Source organism: Erpetoichthys calabaricus, chromosome 17 (assembly GCF_900747795.2).
Source record: "Erpetoichthys calabaricus chromosome 17, fErpCal1.3, whole genome shotgun sequence".
NCBI lineage: Eukaryota > Metazoa > Chordata > Cladistia > Polypteriformes > Polypteridae > Erpetoichthys > Erpetoichthys calabaricus.
The window spans coordinates 27,261,506-27,278,761 of record NC_041410.2 but is presented as its reverse complement, the minus strand read 5'-3'; the positions used below and the strand labels follow the sequence as shown (position 1 = coordinate 27,278,761).

Genomic DNA, 17,256 nt, shown 5'->3' with positions numbered 1-17,256 from the left:
AATATAACTCTATAGTCTGTGTTAATATATTGCAATTAAGTGAAACAAGGTTATACTTTAGCTATGCAATGCTCTTGTGAGGCCACACCTGGAGTTCTCTGTGCATGTTTGGTCTTCAGGATACAATAAAACATAGCAGTGCAAGAGAAAGTCCAGACAATGGAGACTAGGCTGATTCCAGGACTGAAAGCTGTGGGTTATGAGGAAAGTTTGAAAGAGTTGAACCATCTCAGTTTAGGCAAATGGAGATTGAGAGGGGACATAATTGAAGTGGTACTGTGGAGGCAGACTGTTATTTTAAAATAATTTTAACAAGAACACCAGAGCACTGTCGGCAAGAGTAAATTTTGTAGAGATGTTAGAAAGTTTTATGGAATAAGTTATCAGGTTCAATGGTTGGAAGTAGTCCTGTAGGGACCTTCAAAACCCACCTTAATGCTATTTTGGAGAAATGAGGTGAATAATATTAGTGACATTTGTTGGGCTGAATGTCCTGTTCTCATCAAATTTTTTTAACATTTCACAAGTAAAAAATCTTCTTTGTGATAGACCCTGATGCACTGTCTTAGAATTTCATCCATTCTGATTTGAGCAGAGCTGTGTATATTCATTTGTTTTATTTGCAAACTCTAAAATCAAGATGGTTTTATTCCAATAATTTATTTATTTTTATTATTTTTATTTTTTGCAGATATTTTTTACCCATTTGGTGAGAATCAGGGGGATATAATAAACCCACGATCAGATGATGGAGGATCATCTGCCATTTACTTATATGTCCCATTTCCATTTTTTGGCAATATATACACAACAGTTTTTGTAAGTTTGCAATTAAAAGTACAGTATTAAGTAGTCTACTAATATTTGCAATTCCTGCAACTATTCCATGAGTTCCTTAAATTTTCTAAAAGATTGACATTAGTAAAACATATTATTTTTGTTTTTGTTTTTAGGTCAATAACAATGGTTTCATTACATTTAACTACGGCTCAGGACAATATTATCCAAATATGTTTCCATCCTATTCAGGAATGGACATAATTGCTCCTTTTTGGACAGATATAGACAACAGGAACAATGGAGTGATTTCATACCAACAGTACACTGATCCATTGACGCTCCAACAGGCCACAGAGGATGTCCGCCAGTATTTCCCAGGAAACTTCACTGCAACTTTGGTTTTTGTGGCTACATGGGACAGAGTACCATATTATCCAGTAACATCAACGGTAAAAAGTTGCTTGATTTCTAGTTTTAATAAGGAAGATATGCTGTTTTCAACAATGAGAGCAAAGGGCTATGCTGTGTTTCATAACAAATCACAATTTGAACGTCCAAATTATGAGGAAAAGTAATTAACACCTAAAGTATCTCTTATCAGATTTTGTCTACTTTGTCAAGCTCTGTCTCATATCCGTTGTCACACTACAGCTGGTCCAACAGTTAGTGTATTAGTGCTGAAAAATGTTCTGTGACCTTTCAACGGTTCTAAGACAAATAAAAGGCTTTACAGCTGAGAAAGTTGTTTCATCCAGTTGTGCTCCCTTTATAATAAATCAAAAGTGCAAGCAGGAAATAGGCTTTGTATCTATCAGACATTGTGACTAAAGATCTGTACTCTTAACAGTAAGAGTAATCTCATTTTTGAATTAAGGAAGTACTCTTCTAGCAACCTCATTCTCAGATTAATGGCAAAAAGGTTCAACTTGTACTTGTGTTTATTTTAGAAATATTAAATAAAAGCATGTCATGTCAAACTAACAATTCCTCAGATCAAGACCTAATATATAATTCCCACAAATTTCCCATAATTGTGTATGCACACACAGTCAGAAAAGCTGGCAGGTTAGGAATACAGAAATAACATGATGGCGACATGTAAGCCATGTTCATACAGATGTGAATAAACCAACCATAAAATACTTTGGTAATAATCTATGAAGATCTACAAATAGCCTAATAGTTTCATGTAGGGTTACTTGCTTTATAAGGCCAGCTATTTAAAAAATATCTGGAAACTGGAATCATTCTGGAAGAAATCATTGAATCTATTTTTCATGCACTCATTGTGATTTGAACACATTCTGCAAAAAAAAGAATAAAGTAAACAAATACAGGACCTGATTATTGTTACTCTGGTGCGATTTCCCTGAAGATTCATTTAGATAAATGTGAATGCAGCAATCGTACTCTCGTGGGGACAATAGCAACGGTACCAAATGAACCCTTGAGCAGTTTGCATGAGGTCTTTTGTATGCTGTGGTGGTCATGCTGAGCGTTTGCTGTCGATGACTTGGGAATCTCATTCATAGCATAATGAGCAGAGGATTAACATGGAGCATTACAAATAATAAAGATGTTAAAAAATGCACATGAAGGTACAAATATAACACAGTTCACTTAAAATGACCCACACGATTACTCACTCAGTCAGAACAACACCTGATTCAGTCTAAAAGCATCTTGAGCATGTGATTGGACAGGCGTAAGCTATGTTAAAAAAAAAAAACTGGTGTTAATTTAGGTGAGATTGGGTCAACCAGAACACACAAGGAAGTGTCAACAAACAGACAGAAGGAACACCATGAATACATCATACGTGCACATGAGGTGTCCTCTCAATGTGCACACTATCATTGAGATGTTAATTAATGTTAATCAAGCATTATAAAATTAATATTAATAATGAATATGTTAAGACAGGAGAAATGTGATTTGAGATAAACTAAACTGAGGTTATGTTCATATTGTGGCTACTGAAGAGTAAATGCGCATAATGAAAATTATGTGATAAGTCTTCTGTCATAAAACAGAAGGACGGCAGTGTAGGCCATCAGCAGAGCTTGTCTTCTGTTGTACACTCAGCCATTTAAAACTTCTCCTTCAGAGCATAAACTTAGTAGCGCATTCTTTTCAAGTAGTCTTTCAGTTAATAATTACGGAGAAAGCAAGAGTGTGACAATTCCTACCATGATAGCATTTTTCTCTGGGAAAAAGTATTTTCTGCCCAATAAAAGAGGTCGACGACATGCACACAGGATGCTTACAGATATGTTTAGTGTTGCTTGATAATTTACAGTGTGAAACACAACTAATTGGAAAAAGGCCCTTAATTTGGAACATATATGGATTACAAAGCCTACTGTAGCAACTTATTCTATAGGTTTTAGAAATCATTATAACCCTAATTCATTTTGAAGATCCTAATTTTTACATTAAGATATGCAATTAGGTAAAACACTGTCTTGAGTTCCTTAATAATAAAGAATGTTAATGTGCAGAATTGAGGGTGACGTTATTGTAAACTAATTAACTTTCCCAGTATCAAAGTAGGCTACAGGTTGACATTCAAAAATCCGGCAACCTCCGGACCTGAGGAGTGCTGGATTTTCGAAAATGACGGATTTTGGATGGTTATATATGCTGTATATATTTAACAGAAAATGACTACCTGTACCTTCTGTTTTTTAATATCATCTACTGTTGAAGAGCCAATGTATGTTTCACAAATGGTTCGCACAGACACGCCGCTATCAAGTTTTTTTAGCACTTCCACTTTCTCTACGATCGACAACGCACGATGTTTACATTTTACGCCACCTCTTTTCTTTGCTGAATCCATAATGGGACTATACAGCAGCAAATAAATAATAAAATGAGAAGGAATGAGCAGGAATGCCTTTTAGCAGGTGCAAGCAAGACCCAACAACTGATTATCGACTACAGCACCATCAAAACATAAACAGCACCTCAAGAAAACAGTGGCACAGCAACGAGGTAAATTTGAAAATGCGCTCCGAAATCCATACCGGAAATCTGAAGGAACCGGATTATCGATGGCCAGATTTTTGAATGTCAACCTGTAGTATAATGTGTTACAGTTTAAATTCTTGTTATCATATTAGAGTTAATAACTAGAATTTTGTTACTTGTGTTACACATTTGTTTTTAATCAAATAATATGTTAATATCATAGCTCCCTTGACAAGGTAGAGTTTAATAAGGTTGTCAGAACAGTACTGGAGATGTGTGTTATTTTACGCCATAACATGATAGTCCATTGTTCTTCTGGATTATTTTGAGGCTGACTTTGTCTTTATTAAGAAATAAAGATTTTAAATTTTACTTTGAAAAATACATTTTCAGTTTTACAATGCATGGACAGAATATGATTAATGTAGTAGATTTAATTCTAATGTAAGGAGGACACAGTGCAGTGAACCAGTTGTGTGTCCAACAAGGTCTATCATTAAACATACGAGAGCTACATCCATAGTTTTTTTATTGTGATGTACAGACTTGTGAGGAATTACATTTATATAGACAAAAAGTCTTTTGTATCCAAATAAATGAAACCCCTATAAGCATTATCTGTCATAAAATAGTGCTGTACATGTCAAACATTTTACATTTTTCCTTACATCTAACTTTCTCTCAATAAAAAAATGGAGAAATCCATGCACAAGTACTGTTAGTTAACTAAATCTTTACCTCAATTGTTAGTGAATGTAAGATAATTAATTACAAAATGTAAATGCCTTTTGTTTGATCACCACAAGCCTTTTTGAGCACAGAGATGGGAGAAACTCTGGCCCTGTCCACACTACTACATTTATGTTAAAAAATGCAGGCATTTCTCACCAAACTATACTAGTGCTTTCAAACCATGAATAAAAAAGAATACTTATGAAAATGCCGGATACTTTCCTAGTGTTTCAGTGTAGACAGGTGAAAACAAAGATTTCTGCAAATGAAGACCCCATTGCACTCTGGATAATTTGTGCTATTTACATGGCTCTTCCCTGATTGAATCCTGCTCATTACAATATCTCAGCCCCTGATTGGTCACCATACACGGAATAAAAACATACTCCAACATAGTGAGCATAGAAGAGTGGCTTTCCATGGCATGTGTGTTGCTTACCTGTATGCATCTAAATGTCATTTTGTGTGATTTTTCAAAATTGTGATCAAGCAAATGCTAACACTGCTGGCTACCTTTGCCAGTTATATACCTGCTTAAACTTCACAAGCACAGAGGACATTAGACCAACAATAATTTTACTGTTGTCTGAATTCATGTTTGCAAGTGTTTGACTGCTTAACTGCATTTTAATGGAGTTATTGTTTGTGAACTAAAGGCCTCAGTTTGCTGGTTCATATGTTGATAATGGCACAATGCCAATGTAAGCAAATCAAATTTACTTGTGAATTCACATTCACTTTTATGGGTTACTTACTCCTTATTGAAAATATTGAAAGGACATTTGGTTGTCATTCTTCTACAGAGTTACGTTAAAAGTAAAGTCAGAAAAAATTAGTAATTAGTAATGTGCTTAAATTTTGTAGGAAGTAATGAGTAAAAAACCCATTAGTATGTTGTTCGGGATTATTTTCTTTGAGCAACTACCCCAAATGTGTTAATGAGGTCACAGCCATTATATATATATATATATATATATATATATATATATATATATATATATATATATATATATATATATATATATATATATATATACAGTATATATATATATATAGTATATATATATATACATATATATATATACTCTTTTATATATATATATATAACCATTAGATGTAGATGTATATAAACATCTACTCATGGAAGTGTCTGAATCTGTCTGTCCAGCCCGGAAGTGCGAGGCTACAGCGTGAAGCTCCAAGAAAGCGACTCTGTCGCCAATGTGAAACCGCCGAGAAAAGTTAAACTCCCTTAGCCACTGATAGACAAGCAAAGTGAGCACATTAGCAAAATGAAACCTCTGAGGAGAGAGAAACTCGTTAACCCGCTAATATTCAACAGAGGCGAGCATGTCGGCAAAGCTAAATCTCCGAGGAAATATAACCTCGCATAACCACTAATGCATAACCGATGTGATTGATTGATTTAAGTGCCAGAATCCATGGTTTCTAGGAGGCCAGGCTATTTACAGCATGGGCTTACACAGCTACTGTATATGATATAGCTTAATAATAATTTTAAGATTATTCTTATATATACTTATAATTGTATTTATAATTATTAACATTCCTTATGTTTATCCATATGATTATTTCAGGAGTCCACATTCCAAGCAGTTTTGATCACCAATGGGGAGAGTTCATATATTATTTTTAACTATGGACCTCTAACACCAAGATACAATGTCCAGGTGAGTCCCAACATCAGTTGCAATATTTACAGAAAAATATCATAAACAAGTCAAAGCCAACTTTTGGGATGTCATAAATATTTGAATATTTTGAGTGAACATATTAATATTTATCTTCAGTGTTAAGTGTTCAGTTTCACTCATTATTTAGTATAAACTGGCTATAACTAACTCGTTTCCTCATACCCACTCTGAAACATTAAAATCACAACAGTCCTTGCTTGGGAGCATCATCATTGACCCGCCTGAAGAAACTGAAATATTTGATGCCTCAGCAATAGACATGATTGAATAACACTATGTGAGCTCTTCTTACTGAGTTTAGTTGATTTGATAACAAGTAGCATCCTAACTTGACTAGAAATGTACTCTTTTTACAGACTTGATTGTGGCATGAGAAAGACTTGAAATTTCATAGGAAAAAAAGGTTAATGGTGTAATGACCAAAGTATGGATTGTCAAGAATTTAGTTGCTTTTTTATTGAATGTGATAAATTCTGCTATACAGTATATATACAGTATATGTAAGTATTTGGTTGTTAAAAGTTCTGGTATAGGATCTAAAGGTTTGGTTGGTTTGTCTCTTTTTGCTGAGTAGAGTAAAGGGTTTGGGGATGCAGCAATAGCTGGAACTTTTCATTGTTCACAGTGTTTCATGGCTATGTGCATAGCATATTTAGCCCCATAGCAGCGGTTCTCAACCTTTCTAGTGCCGCAACCCTTTAATACAACTTCCCATGCTGTGGCGACCCCAACCGTAAAATTATTTTCATTGCTACTTCATAACTGTAATTTTGCTACTGTTATGAATCGTAATGTAAATATCTGATATGAAGGATGTATTTTCATTGTTACAAATTGAACATAATTAAAGCGTAGTGATTAATAACAAAAACAATATGTAATTATCTATACTATAAAATGTTTGTTTATGGTTTACTAATTAGAAACGGATGTGATTTCAATTACGTCATGAAGTACGTAAATCCCCGCAACGTAAAGTTATGACAATTAAAACATTTGAAATTATTCTGATTCAATTGTCTGCAACATCTATCCTCGAATGACAATTACAGTAAAAAACTAGTAACTACCAATGGAAAAAATTTGTACAATAACAAGTTTTACACATTAGAATAGACAAAACCCATATTTCCAATGGTCTTAGGTGACCCCTGGTAAATCGTCATTCAACCCCAGATGGGGTCGTGACCCACAGGTTGAGAACCGCTGCCCTATAAGGAGAAATTACACATAATATACAATACAGTCAATATAGTGTTGTTTTTGCATTTGTATATGACTTTGGGCATTTTTCTTGTTCTTGGGAGTTTGACTGAATGGACCTGAACTCACCCACTCAGTGATTTTATTTATTCTAATAACATGGATTTGGCAATGCTTCAAGAAATGTGTCTAAGGCAAAGTATATGGTGAGGTGTAATAGTAAACATTTCTGATTTGCATTAGGGTCCATAGCTTTCTCTAAACGTATAGAAATAGTTGCAAATATTTTGACTCTGAGAGTGATGTTTTTTGTATAGTTTCCAAGCAAAGTGTTAGCCTCATATCTTTGAAAAAATAAACTTTACCACCAGCCCTGATGAACAATTGACCAGGTTTTTAACCCACACATATAGGAGTTCTAGGAAAATGAATGCACAATTTTAGAGTTTTGTGTTCCAAGCTCTTACCTGAAAATGTAGTAACCTCTACAAATTCCAGTGGAGGAGGTTTTCTCAGGAAGGAATCTTCTTTGACCTATTTGAAATTAATTTTGTATTGATACATTCTATAAAAGTGCTTGAAATAATGAAGATCCAAGCTCATGTGAAGCCAGGAGGCCAAGGACTACCAATTGGGTTTTACTACACCTTTTGGGATCAACAGTCCCCTTATCTTATGCAGGTGTTGCTGTCTTCCATGTACTCTTCCATATTAAGTACATGTTTACATATGTTGGCTTTCACCTTCTTAGCTAAACAAGATAAAGACAATGCACTTGTCAAATATTAGTAGCTAAGGATATTTCTTTTATGCTAAGACAGTCATTAAAAATAGATTTAATAATATTAAACTTATATCCTGTTTTTTTTCCTGACATTGTTTTACATTTATTTGTGATTCTTCTACACTCTCCTCATTTGTATTAATATTATCACTTTATTGTAAAACAGCATTTGATGGACTCAATTGATCTTATCTTTAGACTGTATTTCAAACTGGGTTTTGGCTTGGATTTTAATTAAGATTTATATTCTATCCCATCAGAAACAGTTCTCACTAACAATATTTTCCCATTCCTTGATTAGGAGAGGCACTAAGCAAGGCTATTCTTTGTTCATTTTATTTACTCTTTCTTTGCAGCCTTTAGCTATAGCTGCTTGTATAATAATCAGTTTTACCCTTTCATTACCAATAACTCTTATTTGCTATGACAATCTATTATTAGTGCATTACTGTATAACACAAACAATGCCTTTGCTAAGGACTTGTTACATAGCAATTGTTAAGAACTGAGAGTCTCAAAACACTAAAGAGTTCCAAGAACACTTCCATAAAAAGTCCATTAGAGGGGAAAACCCTGTTGTCAAAAGTCCTGGCTAGATACAGAAAGGGCCACATGAAACTTTATGAAATAAAAGATTTGTCATCGCAAAAATGCTCCGTAGGAACAAGAAGCTCCGTAGAGCACACAAGGCAAAACGAAGTCGCCAGCAAGGAACATTCAAGACGAACAAGTCCTAGTACACAATACAATGGCAAAGTCAAAAACAATGGAGCAAAAATGGTCAAAAATTCAATGAATCAATAGAAATAAAGTACATAAAAACACAATTAACACTCACTGAAACCCCTAGCGCTTTCAGATGAACCACCAGGAACTGTAGAAGGCCCTCTGGATTTATAAGGTAGAGAGCATTGAAAACAAAGCAGACAATAAACAAAAGTAACATTAACTTACATCAGTGACTCAACATTAAACAAAAAAGACCTGAAACAAGACTTTGAACCCCAGCCACAGGAGGAACCCTGACTGAGATATAATAGCAGTAACCGAATAACGCTTGCACAACAGGTAGCTTGTAATCCAAGACTCACCACTAGTCCTATGTCAGTGTCTTTAAGAGTAAAGAAAGGTTTTGTTAAGGTTTTCTAACTCAGCAGTAAGAGATTAGTAACAATAAATGATCCTTTAAACCTATAGTAGATGTGTCATATTCTAAGATGTTGCCCATATTCCTTTATACTCTAACGATGCTCTTTTAAATGTCAGTACAGTAACTTTGGATCGTCCAAGTGTCGTGCAGCATTTTTATGGACATTTTCTGCGTTTTACATGAAGAGAAAACAGTTGCTTGAATTAAATCACAGTGTATCAGCCTAATTGGTAATAATTAAAGTAAAAATGAAAGAGGCATGATACCTTAAATGTAGCATTGTTAGCCAAATAATAAACAATCAAATAATCAAAAACATTTTTAAGCTCCTGGTACAATCACAAATCAATGTTTTAACCAAACGTTTCCTTTTTCTTAATGTAGGCTGGCTACAATTCAATGACTGGGGCACATTATTTTAGCATTCCTGGCTCCTTTACATACAATATAAATATGCTACAAAGCACCAGCAATATCAACGTCATGGGTCGATGGGCATTCTACACTGGAAGTGCAACCAATGGCTGCATGGTTGATGGTAATTTGTTTTCTTTTCATTGTTATTAAATGAATTTGTCATTGTTGTAAAACATCCAGGCTTTTATCTGGTTTACTTTAAATGTACAGTAGACATTCAAAATTCAGCATCATTTTATTATGTATCATTAAAAAGTGTCTTCAAAAAAGTGAACCTCATTGTATTTTGCTTAGGACATATACAAGCTGACTGTTCTGTTTTGTACTCAACTGCAAACCCACAAACACATACACACATCAAGTGCAAAATAGCACTTAGCGTTACTTTAATGCTACAAGGTGTTTAACTATCCATCCATCCATTATCCAACCCGCTATATCCTAACACAGGGTCACGGGGGTCTGCTGGAGCCAATCCCAGCCAACAAAGGGCACAAGGCAGGAACAAATCCCGGGCAGGGCGCCAGCCCACCGCAGGGCACACACACACACACACACACACCAAGCACACACTAGGGAAAATTTTAGGATCGCCAATGCACCTAACCTGCATGTCTTTGGACTGTGGGAGGAAACTGGACCACGTTAAGATAAAAAAAAATCTCTTAAAGCAAAGACAGGCAGCTTGATCATCAGAAGAAGAGTCTCTGTTCCAACAGAGTTAACAGGATCACAAGTACGTTTCTGTTGCTGACGTCTTAAATTTTCAGCTGGGTCCAGCTTACTTAGTTCAGAGGAAAGATTCTCAAAAGATGGATTCTCAAAATTGGAAATTTGTTAAAGCATAGAGATAGACAAATAGATATTGAGATATTGAGCAAGGCGGGCTTGCTACTGTTTTTATTATGTTATACAAACATTATAAACAGAAACTAGTCCTAGACCTTGCCATGAACTCCTCTTCCTCCTTCTGTTGCTAGCAACGCCTGGCATCGCTGCTCTACACAGAAGATTATTTGAGCTTGCTCAGCAATTGAAGTTAAAAATGCAGTCATTAAATTTTATTCTGTAAAACCAAAAAGACAGAAGACTTTTTGTAAAACTTATCTACAGTCGTCGACGATGGGAGCTCTCTGCTGATGGTGTACCTATCCTTGACTTCTGGCCGATGTCATCCAGCAAAACAAGAGTGTGTCTTAAACCGCACATTGTCAACGTAATGCCACAATAGTAATTTCAATACATAACAAAAAATATTTCTATGATGTTATAAGCACAATTAAAAATAATAACAAACACATATCCAAAATCCTTATGTTTCAAACCATACAAGACGTTTTCATTGAAAAATTTACAATGCTGCAAAAAAATTATAAGCAAGGAAAAATCATAACCTAGGCAATGACATCACTTACACACTGACTCGCCTCACTCTGATTACACAAAATGAAGGTTGAAGTGAGCATAGCAGATAATTCAGTACCATATACCGTATATCTGAGTTAAACAAAGTAAAAGGAAGTAGAAATGAAGATTTAAATACACAAAGTGAGGTTTGAAGCTTGACTGTGGCTATGTTCACATTACCAGGCTCAATAATTTACCAAGTTACAGTAGAGAGTAGGACTTCAGGGGACGTCAAAACTGGACTTGATGTTATGATGGAGAATCTGGGGGAATAGGGTAGGTAAGCGTCTTGGGCTGAATGTCTTGTACTTGACACTATTATACTAATGTTCTCAAATTCTAACAAAAAGATTAAAAGAAGGAAGGAAGCATGGTATAGAAAACAAAGCCATGATGTTTTAGTAAACACAGCTGTATTTTGCAAATTTCTGTAATAATAAAACACTCCCAGAAATATTCGACACAACACACAAAGGACTGAAAGAAGAATTTAAATGATGTAATGATTCGGATTGCAAATAAAATCTCAATAACAAGGTAACCTTCAGTCACAGGACTGAATCTGAGAACTGCTATGGAACTCAACTCAAATAGTCCAAAAGAATAATCCAAATCTGAATCAAAAATACTATTTGTAAAGAATTCACTAGAAAATATTTGCTGCAGTATACAGGATAACCAGCCATTAACAATTAACAACCACAACTTTGGGATATTGCCAGATGCCTAGTGATTATTGATTCATTCATACAATTTTTCAACCTGCTTATTGTGATATTTGGTGGCAACTGCCTGGAAGCCATCCTGGCAGGGTCTTGACCAAAGCAGGACCCATTCTTGAAGAAAGACACAGTCCATTGCAGGGCACACACAAACCAGCATTCAGTCATTTGTGGCTAACCTAAAAACATCCATAAGCCTAACCTGCAAATCTAAGAAAGTCAAAGTAAACCTGAACTATATCGTGAATGCAGGGATGACATTTAGATTTCAAACAGACGGTGACCGCCTTAGGACCTGAACTCTGATGTCTTTGCACATTTTGCTTTAATGTATTCTTTCAATGATGTCTCATTCAAATATGACATTTTCATGAGGCTATCCAGGCTAATACTGCTGTGGTAAACCAGAAAAAAGCTGTGTAAGTAGCTGATCAATTGAGCACACAAAATTTTAAAAATCAAATGTATTTAAAGACAGAATAGCTTAATGCATGAGTCAAACGAACCCCAACTGCAGTATTCAGTGGCCAGATTAATGATATGGCCAAACACAAATGGAATGTCATTGGCCATTGGACTAGAAACTCAACTCAAAGGATTAATTTGCTTTGGCATTATAGAGCTAGAGCTTGAATCTTGGTCATGAACTTGTTGTATCAGACAAGTTTAATTCAGGGTTATGATTTTTATGTTATTATACAGTTATTCTTATTTTCTTTACAGGACATCTGCAACCAATTAACTTCGTGTCATGGATGGACAATGCCTGTCAGAACAGATGTCAGTGTATGAATGATGGGACATTGCAGTGCTGGTCTCAGCCCTGCTCCTTCAATGAGGTCTGCCAGCCATCTGATCAATATTATACCTGCCAGTATATACCAATCAGCACCTGTATAGTAACTGGGGACCCACACTATTACACATTTGATGGTCGTCTGTTCCATTTCCAAGGCACATGCACCTATGTTCTGTCTCAGCTCTGCAACAATGGAGGAAACTTGATGTATTACCGAGTCGAAGCCAAAAATGAAAACAGAGGCAACTCCCTTGTTGCATGGACAAGACTTGTGAGAGTCATTGCCTATGAACAAGAAATCGAACTGATAAAAGAGTATCCTGGACAGGCAATGGTAAGAACACAAACATCTACATGGAGAGTAACATTCCGAGCATTATGCAAGACAACTGAATAGTTTTATATCATTTAAGAACTTAATGTCTATACTCACATGTTCTGTATTTGCTTTCATTGCAGGTAAATGATCATTTAGTAGCTGTTCCCATCTCTTTGCTCAATGGGAAGATCAGAGTTTATCAGACTGGCTTCTCCTTGGCCATCACCACTGATTTTGGACTTACTGTCACCTATGACATGTACAGTTATGTCACTGTGAATGTCCCTAACAGTTACAACAATGCTACATGTGGACTGTGTGGCACCCTCAATTCCAACCAGGCAGATGATTTCTTGACCTCGGAGGGATTAGTTGTGAGTTCAGATATTGAGTTTGGCAACAGCTGGAAAGTAGCTGACAATGACTCCAACTGCCACGGTCCTTGCACTGACAGGGCCTGCTTGGTGTGCCAGCCATATCAAGAAGCCCAGTTTTCCAGCAGTAGCTACTGTGGGCTAATGCGTGATGTTCAAGGACCTTTCAATGCCTGCATTCAACTGCTTCCCCCAGAGAATTTTATTGAGAGTTGTGTTTATGACTTGTGTACTACAAGTGGTTACCAGATGGTGTTGTGCCAGGCATTACATGGGTATTCAGCACAGTGCCAGAGAATTGGAGGTCAGCCTGGGCAATGGAGAACACCAGGCTTTTGTGGTAAGAATTTATTTCCTTATGAAAGTCTCCCTAAATGATATTCTATCCAGGAATATGTTTATGTGAAATGTTTTTATGCATAGCAAAACAACAGATAGGGCAATAAAACTCATCAGGAGTGACATTTCAAAGGAAAAGCACCAGGCTATACTGACCTGTGGGTGTATGATATGGCCATATGGACTCCTGCCATTCACAGTATGAATATTACACTTGATCTTGCAGTCCAGTTGTGATTTGCTTCATCAAAGTTTTCATCAAGTGTTGTCGGTATGAAATTACTTTTAGTAATTAGTAAGTTTCATAAGCAGAAATTAGTAATGAAAATAACTGATGCAATGAGTTTAATCATCATTTTTCTTTTTGAGCCTAGGGTTATTCCTAATCGTTTGTTGACTATGTGCATTTATATGCTAGTTGTAGGTTTTTAAACACAAATATCAAGAAGTATTGCATTTGTTTGTCTTAAGTATGTTCAAATTTTAAAAGTTTTAAAAGAAAAGTCCACCCAAAAAAATTTTTGTTGACCCTATGATGTTTGTAGTAATGGCCGAGAAAAATGTTTTTAATGGAGAACAGAGACAACAAAGTTTCTGACACAATAGGCTGCTATGAGGACAAGTGCTAAACAAACAATATTAAAATGTCTGAGAAAAAAATTATTTTTACTTGTGCTGCATAATCCAGAATGAGAATAACCTTCATCTCATTTTTCCTTTTTTAACGTAGGCCTTCTATTTCCAATAATTAAAGTGGGCTTAGAAATGCCATAGTTAGATTTAAGAAATGTAGTTACACTTTAAATGTTAATGTCTCATTTCACGGCCAAGTCCAGTGTCTGAATGCATGAGTTTGTTGGTGTTCACGTCTCTGTGAATAGTCAATTCCTGTTAGTCATGATTTGTTGGTATTTCGGTTTGTAATATAAGAGTGTCAGTAATCGACTTGTTCCATTTTGTCTTCCAGAGATGTCCTGTCCTCCAAACAGTCACTATGAGGAGTGTGGGACAGCTTGTCCAGCTACCTGCACAGACCCAAGTGCCCCCTCTCACTGCACCTCACCATGTATGGAGTCATGTATTTGTAATCCAGGGTATGTCCTTAGTGTTGGTGACTGTGTTCCCTTATACCAATGTGGCTGTACATTTGAAGGCCGTTACTACGCTGAAGGAGCTCAAGTTATCTTAGATGAAGACTGTGGCAGATCCTGCATGTGCTCTCAATCAACAATGCAGTGTGTCCAGAATAGCTGTGGAGCTCAGGAGGAGTGCAGACTCGAAGCTGGTGTTCGTGCTTGTTACCCACAGGCCTATGGAACATGCTGGATAGAGGGCTCTCTGCGTTACAGAACATTTGATGGGCTCAACTTAGAATACGCTGCAGGATGCCAACTCATTCTAGTCAAACTGCGCAACATGACCACGCTGCCAAACTTTGTAGTATCAGTACAGAAGGTGCCAACAGGTGATAGCGGGTCCAGTTTTACCAGTCTGCTTCACCTTGAAGCCTATGCTACTCTGGTTACTATAGCAACAGGAGACATCATCACTGCTCAGGTGAGGGGCTTTCTTCATTTATGAGTCCAAAAACATCCATCACATTCAAAAATACCAGGTAACTAGAACACTGAAATAGATTTTGATGATTAAAACAATAGTAATAGTCACTGCTGAATTAAATTCAAAGGAAAATCAGCAAGAACTGTCACTAAAATTCAGTTCACAAAATTAAATGCCAGTGATCAAGTGTGTCAAAATAGTAGTTGTTCCTTATACATGTGGATAGTGCTGCTTGACTTTGATTATAGTATGGCTTGAATGTGCATATATGATTAGTACAATACATAGCATGATTTAATTTACCTTATCAGTTTTGGAAGAAACCCTAAACAGCCATTGACAATTTTCAAAAACTGAGCAAAATAATACAGTCCTCAACTTTAAATGCTGTATGGTCGACTGCTGTATGATTAAAGTTGTACGGATGTTCTGTAATTCCACAAACTTCACAACTGAGTTTATGAACATTGATAAAGGATACTAGGGGAACCTCCCTTCATCTACTCAATTAATATGACCTGCCAGTAAACAGAAGCTTGTAATTTTGTAAAGAAAAAACAAAGTCCCCATTCAGGAGAATGTAGTAGTGATAGCAAGAGGAGCAATGACCGTACTGTCACTTAGCAAATTCCACTGCAGAGAAGGGTTTGTCAAATATTATGATAATTTTTAGACTACACGTATGACTCTGCCTTTAAAAAGATGGCTTTTGGACATTGGAATTTTAAGACTAGACAGTTGTGTTCTATTACTATTGTACTATTATATTGTATTTCTGAGGTTGCAATGATAGATCGGACATCTAGATTTATTTTATTTTTTTTTGTTCTTTATTTCGCTTTATATAATTTCTTGTATTAGGAATTTGTTAGTTTTCGCATACCCCTTGGGGTCAGAGTGCAGGGTCAGCCATTGTACAGCGCCCCTGGAGCAATTTCAGGTTAAGGGTCTTGCTCAAGGGCCCAGCAGAGTAGGATCTCTTTTGGCAGTGACAGGGATTTGAACCGGCAACCTTCTGGATACCAGCACAGATCCTTAGCCTCAGAGCCACCACTCCGCCCCTTAAATTTGTGAAGAGGATTACTTGTGTTCTGTTTTGTGCATTGTATTAACCCTATTTTTTGACACCCATTGCATGCCCAACCTACCTGGAAAGGGATCTCTCTCTGAAATGCCTTTCCCGAGATTTCTTCTATTTTTTAAATTGTTTTTTTTTTGAGTTTTTTCGTTGTCTTCTTAGGGAGTTAAGGCTGGGGAGTCAACCAACAGGGCCTCTTAAAGCCCATTGTAGCACTGCTATTGTGAATTTGGGCTACACAAAAAATAAATTGTTGTTGTAAGACTGTCGAAGTGTTGTTCCTTGTGCCACCTGTAAATGTCTGAGGTTTGTCCAGGGGAGTTTTAAAGGACCTTCTAAAATTTAGAAATATTTGTTTTGCCAATGTCCACTGAATAAGCACAAATGCTTTCTGTCCTTTAAATGCTGTCTGCAAAAAATCTCCCCAACACAATCCACACGAGAATGCACTTTTTGGATGCTGTCTTTTTATCCCAATATCACAGTCCAGATATTAGGGATTTTCTTTTCTTACCCAGAGGTCTTTCTCTCACATATGTCAAGAGGATTTTTTTTCACCTTTAGTTTCAGTCCTTACCATTGGATGTGTCACCTAGTGGCAGTATGTGTAAATAAATCTACATATATTTATATATCTACATAAATCTCCCTCTCTCTCTCTGTCTATATATATATATATATATATATATATATATATATATATATATATATATATATATATATATATATATATATATATATTGTGGCCCACCATGCTGGCACCGCCAGCTGAACCCAACGCAGACACGTGTGGGACACAAGTTCAATGTACACTCTTGATTTTATTTTCTTTTTCTGTTATGGGAAACACCTTCACCGTTCCGCACAAGTATAACACAGTCCCGGCGCAAGCACAGCACAAACA

At 36.1% G+C, this 17,256-nt stretch overlaps 1 protein-coding gene across 1 annotated transcript in view; it reads left to right on the top strand.

The window, feature by feature from the left end:
- Positions 1–17,256, top strand: part of LOC114668178 (alpha-tectorin-like) — a 108,485-nt gene that overhangs the window by 53,764 nt on the left and 37,465 nt on the right. The window contains exons 3-9 of the mRNA XM_051920781.1: positions 692–819; positions 954–1,229; positions 6,084–6,176; positions 9,722–9,875; positions 12,607–13,016; positions 13,142–13,715; positions 14,682–15,271. Coding sequence (XP_051776741.1) covers positions 692–819; positions 954–1,229; positions 6,084–6,176; positions 9,722–9,875; positions 12,607–13,016; positions 13,142–13,715; positions 14,682–15,271 — 2,225 coding nt within the window. The remainder of the gene's footprint in view (positions 1–691; positions 820–953; positions 1,230–6,083; positions 6,177–9,721; positions 9,876–12,606; positions 13,017–13,141; positions 13,716–14,681; positions 15,272–17,256) is intronic.